The sequence below is a fragment of the Cydia amplana genome, chromosome 20, assembly GCF_948474715.1.
Source record: "Cydia amplana chromosome 20, ilCydAmpl1.1, whole genome shotgun sequence".
Classification (NCBI taxonomy): Eukaryota; Metazoa; Arthropoda; class Insecta; order Lepidoptera; family Tortricidae; genus Cydia; species Cydia amplana.
This window is the reverse complement of record NC_086088.1, coordinates 3,436,065-3,462,133: the sequence shown is the minus strand read 5'-3', so window position 1 is coordinate 3,462,133 and position 26,069 is coordinate 3,436,065. Positions and strand designations below refer to the sequence as shown.

General features: G+C 37.8%; 1 protein-coding gene across 1 annotated transcript in view; it reads right to left on the bottom strand.

Moving 5' to 3' along the window:
* Positions 1 to 3,795: 3,795 nt before the first annotated feature.
* Positions 3,796 to 26,069, bottom strand: part of LOC134657488 (neuropeptide F receptor) — a 102,993-nt gene continuing 80,719 nt past the window's right edge. The window contains exons 3-4 of the mRNA XM_063513059.1: positions 21,329 to 21,562; positions 3,796 to 4,538 (exon numbers count right to left, since the gene is read on the bottom strand). Coding sequence (XP_063369129.1) covers positions 3,861 to 4,538; positions 21,329 to 21,562 — 912 coding nt within the window. The 3' untranslated portion in view covers positions 3,796 to 3,860. The remainder of the gene's footprint in view (positions 4,539 to 21,328; positions 21,563 to 26,069) is intronic.

Below are 26,069 nucleotides of genomic sequence, written 5' to 3'. Positions count from 1 at the left end.
CGTCGAGCTCCGCGTCGACCCGCTCCCGCAGCGCGTAGGGCATGGGCCGCGCGCGCCGGAACACCGGCGTCGCGCCCTCGCGTACGCGCAGTGTCGCTTTACCGCCCAAGTACCGCCCCAGCCCGCCGCTAAACACTTCACTGTACCTGTCGAGTATATTACAAATTTCCTTATCAATTTTAATTTGACAGTTGTGAATGTGTTGGTCTACGCTAAAATCTGGCAACCTTATCTTTAATTCAGTTAACCACTGCCTCCCTACTAAGGATGTAGTACCCTCTTCGAAGATAAAAAGTTCTAGCTTCTTCTCTCGATCCAAAAATCGTACTGTGGGTCTAATGACCCCTATGGGCCTTATTTTAGAACCGTTGTAAAATCGAAAAGAAATACTATCCCCTTCTATTGGAAGATGCGAGAACTTTTTATTATAAGTGGCTCTATTAATGCACGCAATAGCTGTGCCCGTGTCGGCTTCCATCTCAATAATCTTATTGTCAATAGATATTGGTAAACATACCGGTGGATATTTATCTAAACCGAGGTGGTTCAAACGCTCCTCGACGTCGTCCTCTTCTGTGCTGGTCCCACTATCGAAGTCGCCGAAATTGAACCCCTTCTTCTTTAGGTCTCGTCTACGTTGAGGACCCGAGTTGTAACTCTCCGCGCCAGGCGCGCCGTACTCCGGGCACACTCGACGTAGATGACCGGTGCGCTGACACTTGCTGCACACGAAGTCCTTAAAGCGACAGGTGCCGTAGCCGTGGTTGCGCGCTCCACAAGCCGCGCAGTTCTCCGCCCGCACCTTCTCCGCCGCCGCGCCGGCGCCGCGAGCGTGCCCGCCCGTGCGCGCCCTCTGTCCGCGTCCCGCAGCTGCCTCCAGCGCGTTCACCGCGCTCGCCGCTGCTGTCGTGTCCACTGCTGCCGCATCTTTCTCTGCCGCCTCTAGTGAACATGCTAATTTCACTGCTTCTGTGAACGAGATTGTGTCATCCTCCGCAAAAAGGCGCTGCCTGATGACGTCATTCCGTAATCCGCATATAAACTGATCGCGTAAATTATCGCTAAGATTTGCACCGAATTCGCAATGTCGTGACAATTTTTTTAATTCCGTCACGTAGGAAGTGGCATTTTCATTGACATTTTGACGTCTCTGGCGGAAACGGTACCTCTCTGCTAATGTGGACGGCTTCGGCTGGAGATGTAGTTGCATAAGCTTTACTACCTGTGCGTAAGTAAGATCAGATGGCTTCTTCGGGCTCGCTAAATTAACAAGCAGCTCGTACGCTTCATCTCCCATCGTAGCAATCAGGGTGGGTAGTTTCCGGTCTTCCGGAATAACGTTGGCAAGAAAATACATTTCCACCCTGTCCACAAATGACGACCATTGACCGTTGCTTACATCGAATTCCCTTACTTTGCCGACTGACATTATATGGCCAAAATGTTACGCGTACGTACTGTGTAGGTAATTTACCTCCGTGAATTTCACTATTTCCTCGTCGCCACTGTAGTATTCTAGGATATCAGCAGGAATATACATAAAGATGAACAGCATCCAGGACATTAACCATTTATTCATTGACGTAACATTCGAACTGACGTATAGTCATAAACCTTATTCCAAGTAGTTCTGCGGCCGGAGGTCGCATACACTACAGTTTTGTACAGAATAAATTCCTCAGCTATTTAGCCTAGCCTATTTTTAGTATATTAAGATTCTAATATAAGTAATGTCAGATCGTTGGCGAATATTTTGTTTCTTTTGGCCTGGGTTTGGTTGAGTGGTAAAAAAATAGTTGTCTGTAAAGTCGGTTTACGGACGATAATTTTGCGTGATAACGTCATAAGAAAACATTCATGAAAAATTGCATACTTTTATACGTTACCATGGAGATCCATCCACAACGTTACCATGGAGATCTGTCCACAACGTGACACTTTTTCGTGCATGTTACCGGTGTTCATCGATTTATAAGAGGTTATCACGTCAATAATTTAGGTATATTCAGCAAGTAAATTTCATTATTTTTTATACGACTCCCAAATATTTCATAGACCACTCACTAAATTAAGTGTTATTAAGTCCCAAACTAGGGCATGTAGCTAAGCTTTTCAATTTTAGATTTCGTTTTGCTTTTTCACATCACTCGTGACCACGCCGCAAGCAAAGCGCTTAGGATACCGGGAAGCAAAGCTTTATAAACACAATTTTATCTACCACAAGGTATCTTAAAACATTAATTATTCTCACCAGAAATGCGATGCGAAAAATATTAAAATTATAAATAAAAACCTCTGGAAATGTTGGCCATCTGCGATGTAATATTTGGTTATAAATTTTTTCTCAAAAATGGACGGCAAAGTCGACGTTGCCGGTTAAAAAATAGGTCGCGAAGTGCGTAGTTTATGGTCAGTAAAGAAATTAAAAAGTTAAAAACATTGCAGTCTCGATTTTGGGACTGCAATGTTGCATACAAATTCCATTATTTAACGAGTACCAAACTTTTTTAAACTTTAAATGGCCATATCAAATGAAGGCATAGGTCCATAAGGTCCATTAAACAGCCAAACAGATGATCAGCACTTATTATTATAATGTTGGTACCGCGACTACGTGTCTCAAATAGTTTGGCGTATTTTCAGCCGAAAAATACACTTTCTTTTTTTTAAAGGCGGCAAAGCAAATCTTTTTAATGGTTTTACTTTTTTCTGTGAAAATTAGAACGTTGCTTCTGTAAACTATTTCTATTTCATGCACCATTTTTGAGAAAAGCACTATATATGACTCGGCTGGAAGGCTACTTGCTGGCTTCGGATTCAATTAAATGGACTCCAAGGTCGTCCGTTAAACGAATCCTCAGCCAGCAAGTAGGTAGCTACTTCCGAGCCTCGACAATAATGTACTACTATCATTCTAAGCCTTCGGGAATAAAACGATTATTAACGTCATTGTTATCCAATTGTTATAGAAAAATAATGTGTTTTTCTATAGGTAGCTTGAATGTGTAATGTTTATGAAAAACATAAACTCCTTGCAAATAACGACTGAAAATAGAATAACGAATAACTGAGTTGCTATTATAATCTTACAGGGGCAAAAAGTGCAAAAACTATTAAGTATTTATCGTCTGAGGTTTTAGGACATTTGTATCTTTTTTCTCGTACCTAACTTGAAACTTATATTGAACTGTATTTTAGTTCATAATCCTGTGCTTTATAATTCCGATTGACAGTTTTTTTGTACTTTTACTAACATAACAATTAAAATTAATATAATTTACACGATTCGTTTTTTCTTCGCAATTTTGTCGAAAAACTTAATTAGGTACCTACCATGTACCTACCTATTTCAAAATTCAATTAACTTTTTTCTCTACACCGATTGTATGTGTATCTGTTTGACATTGTGGTATATATTTGTGCAATGAAGTTTAAACAAAATAAATAAAACCTACTAAAGAAAAAACAATAAAGGAAAAAAAAGCCAAACATCGTCATAATAATATTTAATTTCATTATAAAATCTTAACACGACATTGTAAGTCATCTACGTTTCGGGCTCAGAAAAACGTAAAGTACAAACAATAACATTGACATATGTACAAACTATACAATTATTCACATAGATTACAATATCACTTAACACAACATAACATAGAAAGGAACTTTATACACCTTAACTAGAAGAGTTCGAATTGACTAGGGTTTGCAATCCGGATCCGGAATGTATGAAATTATCCGGATCCGCGGATCTTCCCATACATTTCGGATCCGTCGTGCAAACCCTAGAATTGACAAGCATTTTAAATGCTTTGCATTTCAATGCTGCTATGCTCGTGCTATTTGCAGCAGCTTTTTAGTCAGAAAATTTGAGAGCAATTCGAAGTTTTCGTATTAGTCGTCACAGTCTGCTCAAGCTGAGCTAAAGCTGTCAACTCTGTATCTATCTTCCTCTTTCCCCTTTGATTCTTCATTTGCCCTTTCTTCCGACAGCAGCAAAGAATCTCCTCAAACTCTTTCCTAAAATTATCATTCAGCCATCCGTATAGCAGCGGATTCGAGACGGCACTCGACATACCAATAATATGACAGATAGCGTACGTTATTATCATTTGATCCTCTCCCAAGATAGGTTCTTTCGAGAAATCTGCTGCCAAGTTGAAAACATTTAGTGGCAGCCAGCTAATAACGTAAGTTACAGCAATAGCGATGAGGATAGTTGGAGTTTTTCTAGTCGTTCGTCTTCTTCCTCTGAGTCTTCTATGAATTTGAATATGGGCTATGACTACGACTAGAACTGGGAGGAGATACTGGAATATGAGGCTAAAGAGAGAGTACATGGCCCGTCCGTTGGCGATGGGCCAGTCCTCGATGCAGAAGCTTAAGGAGTCCATGCCAATGAGACCGATGTTGTGGGTCTTGAGGTTCCTGAACATGTAGAGAGGGGAAGCGAGGAAGAAGGCGATGAGCCAGATGCAGAACATGATGATGAGGACGCCCATGGTCTGGAGGCCTTGTCTTGTGGGGTACACGATCAGCTGTGAACAAAGGGAACATGTTAATAAACAGCAGTAACTTATAGTTATGGGACCAACAACGGAGGATAGGGACATATTTTATTACTATCGTGTATTATGTATTAATTCGAGTGCTTGACAGGCTAATTCATAAGAATTAGCCTGTCAAGCACTAACTACAAAGTCAACTATAAAGTTGACTGCCCGTTTGTCAGTTGTCAGCCCTTTGCTTGAAATATGGAATAAAAATTTGCTATTGTGAAAGTGTCCAGTTCTGGGTTATTCAGTTATCTTTTTATACCACATAAAATACTGACGCCTGATGGTTGATAGGATTCCTGGACCTCTGCGTGGGTCCGCCAATGCGCTTCGCTATGGAGCGAAATATGTCGTACAATTCGACGTACAAATACATGACTGACCCGTTTTAATATATATCTTAATCCTAACCAATTCCAGTAGTATTCCACGAAACCATACGAAACCGACGAATATTAACCATGTAATGTTTTATAGGCGGTACGCTATCGTTATTATTAAGTGGCTTTATCTGTAGTGTGTAGGTATTTGTTCATTACGCCAAACTCTCGATGATAAACTGATAAATGAAGTCCATACAAAATCAATATGTGTAAGTTGTAGACGATCTCCTGTAGATTGTGCAAAAGTAACCAACGTACATAGATTTAAAACATAAGACAATATATAAGTAATTGACGTGACGTATCGATGGTGCAGGCCGGGGTTCAGGCAGACCGAAAAGGAGATGGCGCATGGATGCATTTTATCCGGATTGGCGGGAAAGTACAAACGACAGGGTTGAGTGGAGGAAAGGATGAGGCATTTGCCCAGCAGTGGGACACAAAACTAGGCTAACTAAAAAGATTACGTAACTGGTGACCGAAGAGATTGAGGCTAGTTTAGATTTAAGATAGGTAGTTATGGAACTCAATTTAAATCTATAAGTACGAGTACCTATACTTATATTTTTAATTTCAGCGCAGCCGTAAAAGTGGGTGCCAACTTTTACGACTGGTCATTTGAATACTCATTTGAGATGCGTATGTCAAATGAATATTAAAACCCTTATACTTGATTATTTGTTATGTAAATAGTATACGATGTGAGAAATAAAAGCAATGACAGCATATATTGCGAACAAAAATGTACACTTCAATTGGGTCCAAATTCATACCTAATAAGTCTTATAATTTTAAGTTGTAGTGCCCTAGGATTCATACTTACGAGTAGCTCCCTATTCTGATTTATGTTTTATAACATATATTATATAATATCATAATAAAATATAGTGACATAAGACACCTCTCTTTACTAAGAGACTACTGTCAGTAATCATTTTTTCTTACACAGGGAAAAACTTTACTGTGTTCAAAGTTAAATAGAAAAACACAAGATTTAGATATTTATGAAATTATGAATACTCCACTTACTTATCTAAGCAACTGCATACTCATTTCTCATATTTTGCATGTAGTTTATTAATAAGGTAGGTGCAGAAACATATAATCAGAATAAAGATCAGATAAGTATGAATCCTGCACGGGCGCAACATTCACTTATTTGACAATTCTCACGCGCGGCTGCGAGAAACAGTCGTACAATGTGCTCCATCTAAAGGTAAGTGATCTTTATAACCACTCACTTACCTACTTGTGCCCTTGAGGCCTATCGCTGCATTCCATGTTTATATCTAAAGAGTAGCAGGCAATTGTTTTATACGAGATAGGTAGGCCACTAGTACTAATTGACAGTGTGTCAAGTTTGGTAAGATGCTAACCTATGCTAACATGTTGCAATAGTGTTTACTAGTATCTGCGCGGAAAGAGAAGAGTCGTGGAACTCAAGGGAACTAATAGATTTTATATCTGCGTCGCACGTAAGCGAACAACTCGCGAACGCGAAGCGAAGCGGCGCGGCGCGGTGCGGCAGGCCCACGGCGTTCGCGTTCGCAACGAGATCGCCCACGTAAATAAAACACTTCTATAGGTATCAATGGATTGATTCACCCTGCGCCGCATCGCTTCGCTTCGCGTTCGCGTGTTGTTCGCCTACATAGTACGCTGCGTATGACTCTTCTCTTTCCGTAAATAATGGCGGACCCCCACTATGCACATTGCAGATTTAAACTCTAAAATTGCAAAAGCAGCCTATGCCCTATCTATACTCTCTGAAACATGTTCAGAGAATGTCGTTAAGAGCGCATACTATGGAAATGTATATTCACAACTCACTTATGGTATCATTTATTGGGGTGATTCTGTTGATGTTCTAACTACATTCAGGTTACAAAAAAGATGCTTACGAAACATGTTTCACTTGCACAAGCTTCACTCAGTTAGAAATGTTTTCAAGGAAAAGCGGATTTTGACTTTAACTGGAATCTACATACTGGAGCTTTGCCTCTTTGTAAAGCGCAATGGAGAGTATTTCACAAAACTGTCGACAATCAATGATAACTTGCGCATGCAATATAAATATAACTATCGTATTCCAAAGGTCAATAATAAAATTATGGATAAAAGTGCCTACATTGCAGCAATAAAAGTTTTTAACAAGTTGCCTGTTGAAATAAAGTCTGTCGAAGGTAACCAATTTAAAACCATTTTAAAAAAATGGCTTATTAGTAGAGTCTTCTACAGCATGAAAGAATTTGACGATTATGATAATAGTGTATGCATGTATTAGTTTTGTTATTTAGTTATAGGTTAGTCATTAATATATTGTACGTCCGTGATGGATAGACTGTTGGTTCCTAATTGTATTATGTCAACATCTTTGTACACAGTTATACAATAAATAATATCATATCATATCATATCATATCATATCATATGGACGAGGTCTACAGCTCATAGAGCCATTAGAGTATTTAAAGCTACAACCTGAAATAATTTATTACTTTATTAAATCTAATTGAATTTTTTTATTGCTAACCAGCATAATAAAGATAATTAAGCATCAATGAGGTTTGATCAGACTTACCCACTTATTCATATATGTTTACTTTATAAAAAGCGTCTCAAAGTCAAAAGGGAAAAAGTTCAATAGACGGGTCAAGAATTTTACTTTAGTGCGTGTCTTTGTGTATCTAGCTTAGGCCGAGCCTAAACGGTCGCATTCCTTCGTTGTTTACTTGAAACAGATTATTATATCCCTGTTTTCCTAGGATAGCGGTGCCGTCATGTAGCGGCCGTCTCCATACAAAATAATACGGCTAAATATAGATGATATGATATAGCGGCCGTCATATAGACGGCCGCTATATGACGGCACCGCTATCCTAGGAAAACAGAGCTTAAAGGGGCCCACTGATTAACAGCCCGCCGGACGGTATCGGCCTGTCAGTTAGAACAAAAAGTTGACAGTTCCGAACAACTGACAGGCCGATATCGTCCGGCGGACTGGTAATCAGTGGGCCCCTTAAGAAGAATAGAGACTCGCGACCGTAACTAAAGTGTTTTCATACTCGTAAAATTTTAACTGGTGACCGAAGAGCAGGCAGCTACCTCGCACAACGTATCAGCATTGCGATACAGCGAGGAAATGTCGCCAGCATCCTTGGTACAATGCCTCAAGGGCCTATTTTAGATTTAAACTAGTTTTTAATTTATTTTAGTAATACAACTGTATATGTATATCTTGTTTGTAAATAAATGATAATAAGTAATTGATATTGAACAGCTTGCAATCTTTTCTAAAGGTCGATAAAATGGTAAAATACCTAGTTACCAGAAATCATTGAACATCAAAATAACGAAAAGCTTTGAATAACGGCAAGTCACAATTCAGATGAAATTGGGCGAATAAAATTGCATATTTCGCCAGCACCCTCGCAATCCCTCCTTATTTATTTCAGCCGAAATATTGTTCCTTTAATAGTAGTTTATGCAACAGTGATATAATAAGGGTTCTTAAAATTCAAGGGTCGAAGTTACAAAACGAGACGTAGTCGAGTTTTGTAAAAAAAGACCCGAGAATTTTAAGAACCAATTATGAGCTGTTGCATACATTACTTTTTCTATGACAGCTGCAAAAAAAAAGCCTATAGACAAAGCATTCAAATGACATTGCTTTAGATATCACTGTCAGTCATTTAATTGACACATTTAAGTGCTGGAGTAGAAAAATACAACGAGGCTGGTTTACAAACGAGGCTGGTTAAATATAAACCTTAAACGTAAGAGGATAGAGTAAATGAACGTTCATACCGATGCTCTATTTATTTTAAGCATGTTATTTCGAATGTTTGAACATCATTCCAATTTCCTTCTGATTTTTCGTGTGATAGGATCGCTTTGCCTAAAAAAGAACCAGAGTCAGTTTCTCATTTTTTTATAGGAATAAATTCAAACAAATGTATAAAATGGTGGTAAAAAAGATGTGATAAATATTGAGTCTTAATTTCTCAACCAAAATAATAATTTGTAGGTATCTCATTAAATTGGATGCAAATGCAAAACGCATTTACTGATTTAACGGCGGTTTACTCCAATAAAACCTTTTAATTTTCATCCGAGGACACTCTTTAAATTAGTCGAGTTTTTATATACCTAAACATTTTTTAAACTGTACTTAGTTTCTTCATTATTTAATGGTTTAAAGAAAAGCTTAGATGAGTGCATCTGCTGTCTGCCGGGTGCACGCCCGCGATTACATAAATATTGCACATCGGTCTAGAAAGAGAATATTGGAGACAACGAGGGAGAAAGAAACAACGCTCTACAGAGCCGAATTTCCGATGTGCAATATTTATCGTCGGGTACTATACAAAATCCATCGCACGCGTCCGCGCCAGTTAGCGTTGCTCATACTATTTTTCGCCCACCCGCTCCGTGCATGCGCGCAAGACCGCGCTTAAAAGACGTTGACAGAAATCATACAACCTGCTTAAAAAGCAAAATGGCTGTTTATTTTATAACATTATGCTATGCTATTATGCATTATGCTTCAGAACGTATCGGTTTGAATACCAGAGCTATTGATCTTGAGTTATATTTAGGCAGTGTTTAGATTCACCTTTCGTTAGATGTTTCTGATATTCGCCTTTGTTTAACAATTCACGTTGCTACAAACATCTGTTATGATAGTGCCATTTCAATCACAGATTGCCTTAACTAAAAGATTGAGCATTTAGGACAACTCATGCTAGAACCATCCGGGTCCGTGCCGAGGCTTCACACAAACAGCCGATTATTGATCACTTGATGCTTTTTATAGAAAACTAACTTCGTTTTTCTATCATCGCACGCTTATTAATGAATAATGCCATCCATTATAATAATAAATACTTTCTGATTTAAATGACAATTGTGTCGCTTAACTTCAATCTCGGCTAAATCCATTCGACCCTCTCAGGAAATATCTACCCTATTACCTTTTCTACCGAAATCGCATAATCTGACAGATGGATTTACCCGAGCTTAAAGTTAATCGACTCAATTATAATGGTATTATAGAAAGATAGAACAAAAGCTGCCATTTCCTTGACAGAAATTTCAAACTTTTATCTGGTCGATTTACGAGATACAAGAAAAGAGAATAATCTCCAAATTTAAAAGAGCGAGTGACAAAGAAAAGTAATTTACAAAAGAACAAACTTGAACAGAAATCCCTAATTGCGAGCCGATATCAAACTTCCCGAGTTTTTAGCTGCTTTGTCTAAATATTTGTAATCACAGAAATAGTACGAATACAGAAAGTGCACAATTTTATAAAACTCTATAGAATCTTCATCACACTTATAGCTCAGGGATTATTAATTTTGCGGTACAATATTTAATGCCATCCTTTGTTTGCTTAGATCCCAAGCAAATCTAAGGGTTTGTGATGAAAGAAATTTATTTTCTCAAAAAGAAATTTAACATTTCACTTATATATAGAAAATACGACATAAAATATAAAATACGAGTGAGCATGCAGGTAATTAACAAATTGAAATAAGTACATAATAAAAACTAGAACATGTCATTTACGAGTATTACATGTAAGAATAGGCATAGGTACGAACTTTACGAACATGCATACTTATACCCCATCCCTTTCTCAAAACATATTAAATCACATTGTAAACTGAAAACAGATGTCATATTATTAAAGAAAAAGTGACCAAGCACTCTGGTGGCCAAGGTACCGTACCAAATAATACCTACCGTCGTATCGTAGGTAGTACTTATATCTAAAAGCTTTTAACACCTAAGTTTTCAAGAAGAAACTAAATTAAATGTTTTGTTAACTTCTACAGCTATTCAACCAACCCCCAGGGAACTAAATTATCTGAAGGATCTAACTGTATTTCGTAAGTTACGTTTTGTACTGAAAGAAAATTATTTCGGCCAATCGTCCTTCAAAGTTTTATTTAACTTTTAATACCTTTACGCACTTTACGCTCTCTTTAACTCATTTCTGAGCTTTAGGAGTACTAAGTAAGTAAATAAAAGTCTAGTTATTAGGCCACTTAGAGTTTTATACTTTAGATTGCGGCGAATCCAAGAAGGTGCAATAATAAATTTATTAACAATAAAATCGTATGAAAAAAATAAGCTGGACGGAAAGAGTAACTATTAACGAGGTCTTAAATAGAGTCCAAGAAAAGCGGTGCCTATTAAGATCCATCGAAAATAGAAGAGGAATCATGTTGGGACATATGTTACGACACTAATGAATTCAAGAGGAAAGAAGACAAGAAAGAAGAGAAGAGAGAATTTGAGGAAGAAGAGAGGGAAGCAAATAAGGACATAGGTACATGGATGGAACCGAACGTCGGCCCGTGCCGTATCAGGCTAAAAGGAAAAGGCCACACAGAGATAGCTTCACTGACAAGATCGCAGCTAAGTTTCTGATGATGATGACATAAAAAAGAATTCTCATCGAAGCGAATTTAAAGAGCCCAAAGTCAATGAGGTTCCGTTACTTTATCACAAAGCCCCAATAGCCTTCAATCTCTGTCATCAAATCAGCTCGTAACTCAAAACCATCTTATTTAAACGCAACATCAAAATCACAGTATTATAATTTAATCTTTGTTATAATAAACCTACTTTAACTTATTAACCTTTAATTAGTACTTTCAAGCTTCCTGAAACATGTCACATTTGAATTTGAACACTAAAACTACACCCATATGGTTGAGAATTGTAGTATTCTACTGTAACATAAGTCATTTCGTAATTAACCTTGTTCATAGTTCGTAAACTGATTTTACGTTTGTTTGATCGGTGTTTCGTATTCATTGGATAAAATTTAATTCGGACTTTCAAGAATAAGAATTGATATTTTTTTCATACAATTTTTTTCATCAAATTGGATTTTTTCTTATTACCAGAAGTAAAGTACAATCATCTACAATAATATATTGAAAAAATAAAGAGTAAAATATATTAGGAGGAAGAAAAACGTCGTTTCACATGCAAAAGGGGCGTTTTGGCCAGTGTTTCCTTTGTGATTTATTTCCGTATTTACTTTTAACTCGATTGCGCATAACAAAAGGCGGACTTAATGTCTTCTAGCATTCTCTAACAGTTAACTATAACTCGAAACAGAAGAGTGCCAGTGACTTGTACCAAAATTTTAAACTTATAGGTTAATGATGATGGTAATACTATGGTAAGATGCAGCAAAAAATCTCTAGTCAACTATATCTCATTAGAAATACCGATCATTACTTAGTTTATCGAAGAATGACGTCAGTGCAATAAAATCGGGCGCGGATCCACTCCTGCGCCGAAACTACATCCCAATTTACGAGTAAACAACCAACTACATTTAGACCGTGTGTTAACTAGAACTCTAGTCAATGCTGGAATACGAATAACATCCTGTATAGCTAGTATACAAGGTGTAGCAGTGATTGGAGCTACAAAATTGACAGACAAACCTTAGACCAATCATAGACCGAATTGATGTTTAACCCTTTACCGGGCTGACATTTCAAAAATGACGAAGATGAATGAGTAAGACACTCATCGAAAATAGATAAGAACATATGATTGAAGTGCCGTATGTGGGAAATATATATACTTTAACCTGGTAAAGGATTAAGGGGTAATAAAGTACCTAAGTCAAGTAAGTAGCAGGGTGTGTGACGGTGTTGATTCTCATACCCTAGAACCTAAACTGTCACGCACTTTTCTCCCGCGGACACCCCGGTTGTGGAATAAGCTCCTTTAAGAGGTTTTTTCTGATTAAATATTCGAGTTATTAAAATGTTTCAGCTGTCACAAATGCTATCATTTTGAAACCACTCAAAGAAATAAAAAAACTTACGATTTCGGCGAAAATCATTTCGCCTATGTTCCTAAAAATGGCAAATCTACAGTCACAATCATGGTACCTAGTTTTTAACCTAAGTTTTACTTGTGTCAATAAAATGTTTTCCAAACATCCACACAACATACCCGTCCATATATTTCCGGGCGGTTTCTATTTTGTATAATTTTCTCTTCTGCGTTTATTCTTACGAATAAAATAAATCACTTCCATTTTATTATAACTAATATTCCTATTCATATTAGTGTTCATACCTAGCATATACAATAAAACTAGTTGGAAGCCGTTAGATTTAAATTTTAATCATCTGTTCCACACATTGTATAACCGAGCGGCACCCGACGGTTTCATTCAATCTCGTTTTACTGCAGACCATTGTGTAAATGGAGTCTTTGTAATTTTCTTAACGTTTTTTTCTGTTTTAAACAAGTTTTCAAGACTATTCTCGGAAGGAAATTAACGAAATGCGGTCTAGTAAAAAAAGTTGATTAAAATCTTTAACCCCAGAGCTCGGCAAGAAATTGTAGAAATTATAAAGTGACAATGTTGTACTGTCGTCTCGTTTCTTCTATTGATTAAAAAGGGACGACACTGCAGTGCCACTTTTTAATTTCTACAATTTCTTAAAAATATGAAGGGACTCGAATAATGAGAATTATATTTTTCAAATAAGTAGTGTGAGAGCGCCAATAGTTCGAGTCAGAATGGATATCTTTCATCCCTAAAACAATACTGTTTGATATCGAACTTAGCTTTTTAATAGACTACTTATTTGTCTGTTGGTTGATTTGAATTCTTATTGGACTAAAAAGAGTATACGATGGACAAATGTTCTTACATTCACAAAAGTTTTATATAGTAAAAAAAATACCATCACGATTCCAAGTGAGATAAGTAAATTACATATATAGTAAATGTAGATAATTATAACAAGCAGTATTTACACCTATGTAAATACATGTCACACACTTAAGGTGACGGTAGAGGTGGGTAAATTTTCAGATTCTGTCAATTTACCCCATTTCACACACAAGCGCACTTCACGCACACTACCTCACTTTACTGGGACAGGTCACTGACCCATCAAGTTTTTTTTAAGATAGCGTTTTGAGTTTAGTGGCCTCCTTTTAGGAAAAGCGTTCCATTGAAAGAAGAAAGAGAAACAATACATTTAATCTTGCTTTCCTTGTCTGTTCATGTCACACGTGACGTATTTAAATTCTAATAATTCATTTGGTTGTTGACAATTTTCTACATTATGGCTTTGTCGAGATACGCGTTTTCTAAAGTTAAACCGAATAAAACCAGATGTCATTAAGTCAGATGTAAAATTTTATTTACTACTCTATACGACTTTTCATAAGGCTCAAAATCAATTAAATGAGAATTTAAATAAATAAAGTTCCGGCAGGGTGCAAAATTTAATTAAGGCGGACAAAATAAAATTTGAAAATATATGGAAACAGTGTTGGCTAATGTACCCCTTTTGTTTCACTATTAAAATAATACAATTAAAATAAAAAATATTATACCGGTATTCCACCGGTATTATTTCAGTGCTGAAGCGATTATCTTCGATCGTAGCCTTGATAATGTAGGTGTTGATAGTTACTTACGGCGGTAGGAGCGGCAATGAACCCCGTGCAGAGTAGAACGTGAGGTGCGTTGGGATAAGTGCACATATCTACTTATAATTCTTTGGCTGGTTGGTAACCCTCTATATTTTATTTTTTGTTTTACTGTTATTAGGTTAAGGGAGTTTTAGGGAGTGAAAAAAAAATTATTTTCGTTTTATGCGCTCGCGTGATTGCCGATGGATTATAATTAGACAAAAGAACTTGTTTTTCACGCATCGAATGTAGATCCCTATGACACTTCCTCCAAGTCTTCTCCAATAATGTTTATACCGTATTTTAATTACCTACCTTAAATGTTACATTTCTAAATATTTTTTTTGTGCTATACATACTTCAAAAAAATCGCTGGAGCGTGCGAATTGCAATTCCGGCTCGTACCAATGAGTTTTTCGGAACTTATGTACGAAATATCATTTGATATTTACCAGTCGCTTTTCGGTGAAGGAAAACATCGTGAGAAAACCGGACTAATCCCAATAAGAGCCTAGTTTACCCCCTATGGGTTGGAAGGTCAGATGGCAGTCGCTTTCATAAAAATTAGTGCCCACGCCAATTTATGGGATTAATTGCCAAGCGGACCCCAGGCTTCCATGAGCCGTGTCAAAATGCCGGGACAACGCGAGGAAGATGATGATGATGTGACACATACTTCCAAAAAAATCTACAAATATTTTACGTGACAACTGCTTATAAGTAAATATTATGTAGGTACACTTATAAAGTATAAAGTAGAAAATATCTTATAGGTACATAATATAAAAACCGATCATGTACGAGTAGGATTCACTATGGGTTCCACAGTTACACATTTTTATTGCATATTTTTTGTTTAAGACCAACTCACCTATTATAGGACATAGGTCTTCCATTAATCTTTTGGCGTTGAACTATTTTTTGTATATGTATTTATGTAATACAATTCTGAGTTAGGTTATGGTACATTTTTGCTCACCTACTTATAATTATGTATTATATCTGATATGTCACATGATACCAAAAATCGCCGCAAAGTTAAAAGTTCATTTATTTACGTTACTCATCTTCGGATCACCGACTTACTACTTCCTTACTTGACATATGTGTACTAAATTTCAATTGAACTAGTCCAGTAGTTACGGTGAAAATTGGCTTTAACAAAATGGCAGACACACGAGTGATCTTATAAGGGAGATTATTTTCCTTGAGTGAATGGTATGCATTTACCCCAATGCACCTCACGTTCCACGCGGCGCGGCGTAATCTGGCCCCTATTTCACCACGGTGACAGGTACGACAAAACATCGCTGTTATTGACGCCATAGGCATCCATGGACTACAGTTACCGCTAACACTGATTTAAACTTTCACGATTTTTACACATTATTAAATTGTACAACGGAACCGCAAAACGTTCAAGCGGATAAACAAGACCAAGTGCGGGTAGTTCGAAAAACTCGCGCGGTTAGAAGATGCTGATGTCAACTTAAGCCAGTCTTCTCCGAGACCACGGGGACAACGCCGTCCTCGAAACGTCGGAGGTAAATCTTAAAACTTAGATACGCGATTAAGTCCCGTTGTACAATTTAATAATACAGTTACCGCTTACCATCGGGCGGGCCGTATTCGTGTTTGCCACCGTCATTGTACCTATTATTAAAAAAAAACTTTATTATATCGGATAAAACAGACATTTCTCTCGCAAAAAAATCTTGTGACAATTGTCACAAGATTTTTCAAAGAATTTTCGGTAAGTCTTGACAGGAAATGAGTTCTGTGTCGCAATTTCGATACAGTTGCCGTGTTTCTTGTGACAATTGTCATTAGCTTCGCAAAATAAGAATTTTTTAGTGGCAATATAATGGAGTTTATTTATTTATTAAAATGTTGGTGGCAAACAAGCACATCGCCCGTCCGATGGTAAGCGGTTACCGTAGCCTATGGAGGCCTGTGACGTCAGCAACAGTGATGTCGACAACTGTCGCACCTGTCACCGTGGTCGTGGTGAAATAGGGGCCAGTAAGTACCTAATAATCGCAGTGATCTTAAGTGTCACAGACCCTACTGGCGCTTAAGTCCTTTATGACAATTTCTGCCTATTTTAAATTGTTCAAAAAAAAAAGAAACCGAATAATTATATCGGACTACCGAATTTTCACGAGAATCAGTTGAGAAATGTGATATGCAAAGGAGAAGAATTCGGACATACGAAAGCATTTTTGCCCAAGTTGAAACGGAGACCTTCGCCAACGCTCGGTCAATGATGGTTTAGGTAGAGCTAGCTGCAGAGAAAAGGTACCACCCCTGCATACAATTATCTATCTGGTCGGACCTTTTCTCTGCAGCTGACTGTACACCTATAAAAATGGTTGTCCCTGCTGTAATTTTATACCGGTACCGTACTTTGTATTTCAACCGGTATAGTTTTACCTTCAAAACGAACCGGTATTGATAAATAATAACGGTACCATACCGCTTATACCGTAAAGAAAGCATGATGCAGTCTCTGCTTTGCACAATTATTGTGTGGACAAAATTCTTATAATCACCGAAACATACATACCTACGCACATAATGTCATTGAAATAAAACATTGTTATTTTATAGTAAATTTATATAATACTCGATATATACACATAACAATAACCAGACCGCAGCGGTATTAGCCTGTAAGCTTCATCTCTTGTCTCCAAATCCGCAAAAACTAGTTAGTACTAAATGCTGGTCTTGCTGTTATTTTATTCTTGAAGATTATGGCTTGTTTCTTGATTATTGAGAACAGCACGTAATCGCACACATATAGACGGAACGAACGGCAACAAAGTAGGTGTAGACACTAAGACTTTCAGGTATTAAACGAATTACGCTTCGTATTAATAGGTAAGTAATATTTAAATGAATATATAATATTCTCTAACGTAAATACAAGATTACAATTGACATCAAATGTCATTGACGTACAGAAGTCATATACTTTTTTTTAATGACGCAAAATTGATACCAGCATAATGAAAATCAATCCCAATCAGTAAAACGAGTCTTTAAACTTTTTTCATTTTAAGCGGGTTTTGAAGGAACAAGTTACTTAAATTCAATTGTAATCGTATTGTTTTAGGATAGTTTACTGCTGTTTTCGATCGTTACGACCTGTAAATAACAACAAATCAAATTTTAAATAAATTAATTTACCCTATTTTTTGAAATACAATTTATCTACTGGTATACATTTTCGTATGCGTATATGATGAAATGTCTAAATAATGTCAAAAACGAGCTACGACGAAGTACACGTCTGCTTCGATCCAAGGCCAGCGGCCATCTGACTCGAAGAAGAATTTTGAGTGATGTCGTCAATGTATGGAAATTGTACGAAAGTTTACATTTGGGATTGAATTTCTGTGTTGTATTTGTGAGTAAAAATATAAGTAGATAATAATTTGTTAGTTTAGTTATCTAGCTTTCAAAATCACACAACAACTCAATTACTGTTAAAGGCAAAACTGTAATGCGTGTTGCTCAAACGGAACTCCATATTTTGATTTTTGGATACTTTTAGTGTCGATTTGTAGAGAATTACAGCAAATAAAAAATATTATGCCGTGAAGAGCCGGTACACGGCTTCTTCATGAACCAATTTACGTATAATTTAATGCAGTTATTAAACATTTCTTGAACAAATTGATTGCACAAAGTGAGCTCTAAATCGAAAACGTCATATACCGTCCCCTTAATAGCAAAATCAAAACATGCCAAATTGTTATTACAGTTTTTAGATTCTTGGTCAATATAGGTATAGTATTCCCCTTCCCGTATGTCTAATAACAGAGTTGCTAAGCGCATCTTTTACTCAGAGTTGCAGAGTGGGAAGCAGAAAACAGGGTGGCCAACATTTGCGATACAAAGATGTTCTGAAGCGCCACACGCGGAGATGTGATATTGTAGATCAGTCAAATCTTACAATAAAAAAACATTGCGTGATGTAGTTCTATATTTATGTGTATGTTGTTTGGAGTCCTTGGAGGAATGTGACACTATGTTTTGCAAGCAAAAAAAAGTTGTGCTCCCTTCGTAATTTGCAAAAAACTGCAAAAAATTCAGACTTTTTCAGTTTTTGCACTTTTATTATAAAACTATTGGTTTTTGGTCAAAGCTTGCTATGTAATGTTGAAACAACATTAAATTTGGAACATTTACAGCGCCGTATGTCAAATAGTTCATGACATATGGAACTTTAAAAAAAGGGTATTTATTCCTTAGAATGAAATGTTTAGTTTTTCCTATATTTCAGGACAAATATCGGCACAACCGCTCATGCTATGAGGTATATTGCGTGAATAAAGTTGAAGCAAATTTAATTACCTTTCATTTAAGTGCAAGAAAGGGTCAGTAAGTTCTACAGTTCTCTAGTTATCGTAAAAAAATGTAATTGCTATAATGAGGAAGGAAACGAATGTATTGTTTAAGGCATTATCAAAATCCCTACAAAAAGCAGTACCATCGACGAGAGTACCATCTACGCTTTTACCGGCCTTCTCCGATAGCAGCAGAGCGATATTAGAGATCGACCATTTTTAAAATGCACTCCCCTCTTACGAGTAAGCACTTCATTCATTCAGTAATGAAATCAAGATACAAACTGTAGTTTGGCTTGTTTTTCGGCTCCACTTTTTGGTCGTAGCCATTGATTGTAGTCCACGATACCGATTCTTATTTAAGAATTAGTTTTGGTTTTGATCTTGTTTTGATACGACCTTGACGATAGTTCACAGTGATTGGCGTGGTGTTGGCGGTACGCACTGGGATCACTGGAAGTCGTGTCATTAGATGTCTAGCTGTCGCTTCTTGGTGCTCTTGAGTGTACTGTGAGTCGTACTAATACAAGATCACGATAATATCCTAACCATAAAACTTGATACATCAGAATCTGCTACCTTGTTCCAAATTTAATGTTCTTTCAACATTACATAGCAAGCTTTGACCAAAAACCCATAGTTTTATAATAAAATAAATAAATTTTTGCAGTTTTTTGCAAATTACGAAGGGAGCACAACTTTTTTTTGCTTGCAAAACATAGTGTCATATTCCTCCAAGGACTCCAAACAACATACACAAAAATATAGAACTACATCACGCAATGTTTTTTTAGGAGATTTTTTTGTAAGATTTGACCGATCTAATTGAACCATCGCACTGGGAGACTTCGGCACAAGATCGGCCGAAATAGAGGCATACAGTGAGCACAGAAGTGCAAGCCTTCGAAGAGCAGAGGCGAGTGGAAGTCGACGCAGAGCGTGACGAGTTTAAGGCCCGACCACCTGCGGTCATCAACTACAATTATCTCGGAGGGGTGCTGACCTGCGGTGAGTGCGGTCGTACATTCACTGCAAAGATAGGCTACGTCAGCCACCTAAGAGCCCACGATCGTCGCTTTCAATAACAAGTACAACTCCAGTCGCCATGGCCGAAACCGGCCAGGACAGGATGATGATGATGATGAGTATTCCTCTGCCTGACGTAAATATGAATATTAGGATAAACAAGAAACCCAAGCCTACTTTACATACAATAACAGCCACATTTATAAACAAATCCCCACTCAATATAATCAGTCACCTGATATTGTTGAAAACCAATCTCCTTAATGGTAGTGGACACAAATATGGATACGGCCGGCCAATATCAATGTCAGACAAAAGCAAAGATTTGAGGAAAGGGGACTGCCGTTACTAACGTAACAATATCCTTTCTGGATATTGACATTATGGAAAATATTTTTACATAATTGGATGTATAATAACCATAACTATGCCCTACGTTTGAATTTTTTCGATTTTTGGATTATGATGAAAATTAGGAGCGAATAACAGATTTCATACAATTTTCTTAATGCTAACTCTTAATAACTACTTACAATTCGAAAAAAAATCCAACGTAGGGGCATAGCTGTTGTTGACATACTTACAACAAATTGTGTCAAAAAAAAAATTCAATAATGTTAATATCCAAAGAGAAAAATGAGGACTACGTTTGTATGACAAGACGATTTCGCGCGTAGGTACCTAATGATTGAGGATTTTTGAGTTATTTCGGCCGGTACTGGATTTAGGTGCCTAACCAGGCGTGTCTCACTCCGCGATTTCGTCGCTTTGCTACAGGTAGCTAAAAGTACATCCGTTCCGCCCCAATTTTGGGGAAAGCCATAAGCCGCGCGTGGCGCTGTCGCCACCTAACGGCCATATCTGTGCTGATCGTAACAGACGCGTCTTGTTAGCTAGAGAGCGAGTCTTCTGTACTTAGTACTATTATTTATTATGTGGCCTAACCTAAATCCAGTTAAAATCTTCAAAACTTATCATCACCTTAATCGGTGAAATCGTCAAAGAAGAGGGCTGCATAGACATATCTTAATAACCGTAACTATCTGTCCACATTCCAGTTTAACACGATTTTGATACTTCATTGATTTTACGTATCTAAGCAAAATACATAAGTTATTTAATATATATTTTGATGGACAAAATAGTATATTATAACTTTGACGCGGTAATGGACGGTGCAGGACATTTCGTACTTAGCCACTATGACAAGGTAGGTACGAAATGGTATATAATAAATCAAATTTCTTCACATTTTTTTCTAAAATTTGGTATTTTAACTACAGAAATATACCTGTTTATGATCACGTTATTTCAAAAATTTCTTCTTCAACCTAGCGTTTTCCCGGCCTAGCGCCAGGGTCCGCTTTCCTGCTCAATCTTCACCTCGCCCGGTCTTCGGCATCCTCAGGTGTTCTCACACCTCTACTTCCTCCTCCTCCTACTCCTCCTAATCCTCCTCTAATTGTTCTCTTCCATGTCGTAAAATTGATTGTATGCGAGCGACTAGATTCGTGTGACTAAACAAAAGAATTACCTGGTATCGATCCAGCGCGATAGCCGTAATAGTGATAGTGGAGACGAAGATCGAAATGGCCTGTATGGCGCCCGTGGCCTTACAGAGGCACGACCAGTCAGGCAGGGGCCAGTGCTTGGTCAGCAGCTCCATGAGGGTCAGGGGGGTGCCGAAGCAGCAGACGAGCGCGTCCGACACTGCGAGGTTGACTATGAACATGTTGCGGGCTGTTCGCATTTGGGGTTTGCGGACTACCTGGAAAAGAAACGGCTTGTTAAAATCTGCTTCAGTGAAAAAGTTGATAAAGGTTTGGTATTTATCATTCATGTCATGATGTACCAAATACCGAAATTTCAAGAGTTTTACAGAGTGAAATGACTTGGAATTGTGTAGCTAATGAATAATTACGTAGTCTTGTAACGCGTTTAACCATTTTTTTGTCGACACCCGGCAATCTATCATGGCTATTTGTAAAGTCGCTAACACTTTACTAGAAGCAACTGCCTAATACTGAACAACCTAAATTTGATGGAAGTAATTTTTTAAAAACGGAAAATTTCTTGAAGGGCATCTTCTGACAACATATAACTTACCTTTGGTAACACTCATTCTGTTTGACTTAACTTTTTAGCCTTAAAACATTTAGGGCGTCCGCTTTAAAGCGTGTGCACGAAAAATATCTAGGTAGTATGAGCGCCGCGCCGCAGCCGCACTGACGCGGACGCGTGCGGCGGGTTTTACTACCTACAATTTCATACGCGCGCGTGCGCCCGCTCCGTGCACCAGCGCCATCTAGCGGACGCTCTTTGGTATAGGTACCAAAGAGCGTCCGCTAGATGGCGCCGGGCTACTTCCAATCAAGTTATTTTACGGTGTCAGATGTCCTGGCAAACCATTACCTTCTATTAAAGTGAGTTGATGGACAAAATCAGCGTATTTCGTGAATCCATTAAATTTAAAACGTCGTTAAAACGAACAGGCACGTAAACTGTAGGTTTTTAAAAGCATTTTTACTGAAATTATTTTATTTATATTAATGGTAAACGATTGTATACGTACGTTGATAACGGTCACATCAGCGTTAATTTTAATGTTCATACGTAGCGTTAAATGAGAATGGTCAAGTGCGAGTCGTTCAATCGTTAATTAATTATTTTACAGACGTTCTTCTTTTCTTGTTAAATAAGAAAATAATTTAATTTGTTTTAATCTCGTTTTTGCAATATTCATCCGAAATGTGCCAAAATACGATGCAATTATTGGCTGCCCAAAAATACATTCCTTTAATTCACAGTTTGACCCTTTGTAACAAGATATATTTAACAACAATAGTGCATAATAATAATATTACTTCCGAAGCTTTTCAAATACGGAAATGACATGACCTTTTATGGTGAGAAGATTTTTTTTCAAAACCTATTATCATTATTGGGGTGGTATCGGGCCTTTGAGTGTCACGTCGACCAAGTATTGATCTATTGTGACGGCCCTTTAAAGTTCATTACTAATGCCCGTTGCATCCAGAAAATTACAGATGCTTTGGGCCGTAACGTTCTGTACCTCATAGGGTTGCAATACATGCCGCCCTAAGTAGGTACTTCTTTTTGACATTAGTGGTCCACAGGAATAGAGAATGTGCATTGCAGTCTCCTCTGACTCCTGGCAGAACCTGCATGTCGCATCTTGTTTCTTGCCAATTTGAAACATGTGCTTGTTCAACTTACAGTGTCCAGTCAGTATTCTAGTCACCGCGCAAGTTTTGTGCCTTTTGAGCCCCAGAAGCTCCTTAGCGATTTTGCTGTTGAACCCTTTGATTAAAGCTTTCGAGTGTACTTGTCCTTTAGCGAACTTCCACCAATCGATTGCTCTCTTTTTTTCTAAGTCGCTGAGCAGAGAATATGCATCCCGTTTTGTGATTCCACAGAACGGTTCTGGGCCGACCAGGGGTGTGTCTGCGCCCTTTCTTGCAAGTTCGTCTGCTTCTTCGTTTCAGTTAATGTCGGAGTGCCCTGGGACCCATCTAAGTGTGACTTTGTTGGAGTTAGCCAGTGCATTTAGGTTTGTTTTACAGTTCTGGACTAGTTTTGAGTTTGACTCAAGGGATTCTAGTGCCAGCAGAGCAGCCTGGCTGTCTGAGTTGATGTAGATATGTTGGTGTCTTAGGTTTCTGTCCAGGTTAATCTCCGCACATTTGTTGATGGCGAAGACTTCTGCCTGGAAGATTGAGGCCTTTGTGCCCATGCTGACGCTAGCTCTGAGCTTAGGTCTCTCACCATAGATCCCACATCCTACATCATTTCCTTTCTTTGAACCATCCGTGTACCAGATGTGGCTTCCCTCTTCAACGTACATTTGGTTGTTAGTCCATTTGTCTCTAGGAGGTATTTCTACTGTGTACAGTTTGGTGAAATGACATTCGGTGTGCGTGTCATCAGTGGGCATGCTAAGGGTTGTATTTGCAAAAACCCAGGCCTTTAGTTTGGCTAATGCTTGGGAGCGCCATTTTGGCCTATTTAGCGTGCATATTCTGTAGACGCACTGCTTGGCCTCCTTTTGCACCTGCAGATGGAGTGGTATAATGTCCAGCAGTGCATCTAGGGCCGCCCCCGGAGTCGAGGAGAAGGCGCCTGTCGCTGTTAAACAAGCCGTGCGTTGCAGGCTGTTTAGAGTTTCTATTGCCGTCTTTTGGTTGGTTTTGTTACACCAGACTGCGGAGGCGTAGGTGATAATTGGGTCTTATGCCCCATCTTGCTCCTGCCATTCGACAGCAAGACCACATGGCCATTTTCGCTTTTTGTATAATATTTCTCAGGTGAGGGTTCCAAGTTAACTTTTGGTCGAAAATAACCCCTAGATACTTGACCTCTTCTGAGAATGGTATTATTTGTCCATTACGTCTTGGTTCTTTAAGCTTTTCGAGCTTTCGTTTCCTTGTGAATGGTACTAATACAGTCTTGCTCGGATTAATGGACAATTCATTTTCTCTACACCATTTGAATATTGTGTTTAGAGCTCCTTGCATTAAGTTGGATATTGTGTGGAGGCAAGGGCTTTTGACGATGACTACAAGGTCGTCGGCATATCCTTGTGTGTCAAAGTCTTGGCCTGACATAATTGCAAGAAGTTGGTCCACTACTAGGGTCCATAATAGTGGGGATAAAACTCCTCCTTGTGGGCACCCTTTTGTGGTATAAAATTCATGTTCTGTAGTAACTTTTTAGCCTTAAAACATTTAGGGCGTCCGCTTTAAAGCGTGTGCACGAAAAATATCTAGGTAGTATGAGCGCCGCGCCGCAGCCGCACTGACGCGGACGCGTGCGGCGGGTTTTACTACCTACAATTTCATACGCGCGCGTGCGCCCGCTCCGTGCACCAGCGCCATCTAGCGGACGCTCTTTGGTATAGGTACCAAAGAGCGTCCGCTAGATGGCGCCGGGCTACTTCCAATCAAGTTATTTTACGGTGTCAGATGTCCTGGCAAACCATTACCTTCTATTAAAGTGAGTTGATGGACAAAACCGTCGTATTGCGTGAATCCATTAAATTTAAAACGTCGTTAAAACGAACGGGCACGTAAACTGTAGGTTTTTAAAAGCATTTTTACTGAAATTATTTTATTTATATTAATGGTAAACGATTGTATACGTACGTTGATAACGGTCACATCAGCGTTAATTTTAATGTTCATACGTAGCGTTAAATGAGAATGGTCAAGTGCGAGTCGTTCAATCGTTAATTAATTATTTTACAGACGTTCTTCTTTTCTTGTTAAATAAGAAAATAATTTAATTTGTTTTAATCTCTTTTTTGCAATATTCATCCGAAATGTGCCAAAATACGATGCAATTATTGGCTGCCCAAAAATACATTCCTTTAATTCACAATTTGACTCTTTGTAACAAGATATATTTAACAACAATAGTGCATAATAATAATATTACTTCCGAAGCTTTTCAAATACGGAAATGACATGACCTATATGGTGAGAAGATTTTTTTTCAAAACCTAACCTAAGCTAATCAAATGGTTGCTTCAGCCTACAAGATGTGTTTTTCAAAAGTTGAGAAATAATAATGATTTTGGAAAAAAACATTCCAACAAATTACAGCAACGGATAAAATTTAAGACATTTTAGGAATATCGTTAGGTTTCCTATTCGAAAATTTTGTATATCTTTGAGTTATTTGCAAACACATTACTCGTCAAAATATTAGTAAACAGGGTGGGCTAAACACAATTATAATATCTAATGTCTCTATGTATTCTAATCTTCGACGACCATAAAGTGGGTAATATACAGGGTGTTGCCTATAACAGGAGCAATAAATGAAACTGTAGACTGTACAGTCACCTGCAATAATATGTTACTCTTCGAAGACCGCATAAATATGTGACACACTCTTATGGCTCTACAAATAAGATGGTATCAGATATTTTTGCAGCCTTCGTTGTGTAACATATTATTTCAGGTGGCTGTACAACTCAAACTGACCAACATTTGTTCAGCTACTTTTAAAAATAACTTATGGTTTGATTTTTTTTTACACTTTAAAGTTTATTCTAAGACGCAATGTATTGCAAATTTTGTTATGTTTAAAGCGTGACAAGCAACGTCAAACACACGAATGTCAGCGTACATTGAAGGCAATATTTATTTTGTATGAAAAAGAGGAAGTCTAACAAATTCATAATTTTTAAATGTTGCTGAACAAATGTTGGTCAGGTCAGTTTGAGGAGTTTAGTTTAATCTATTGCTACTTTT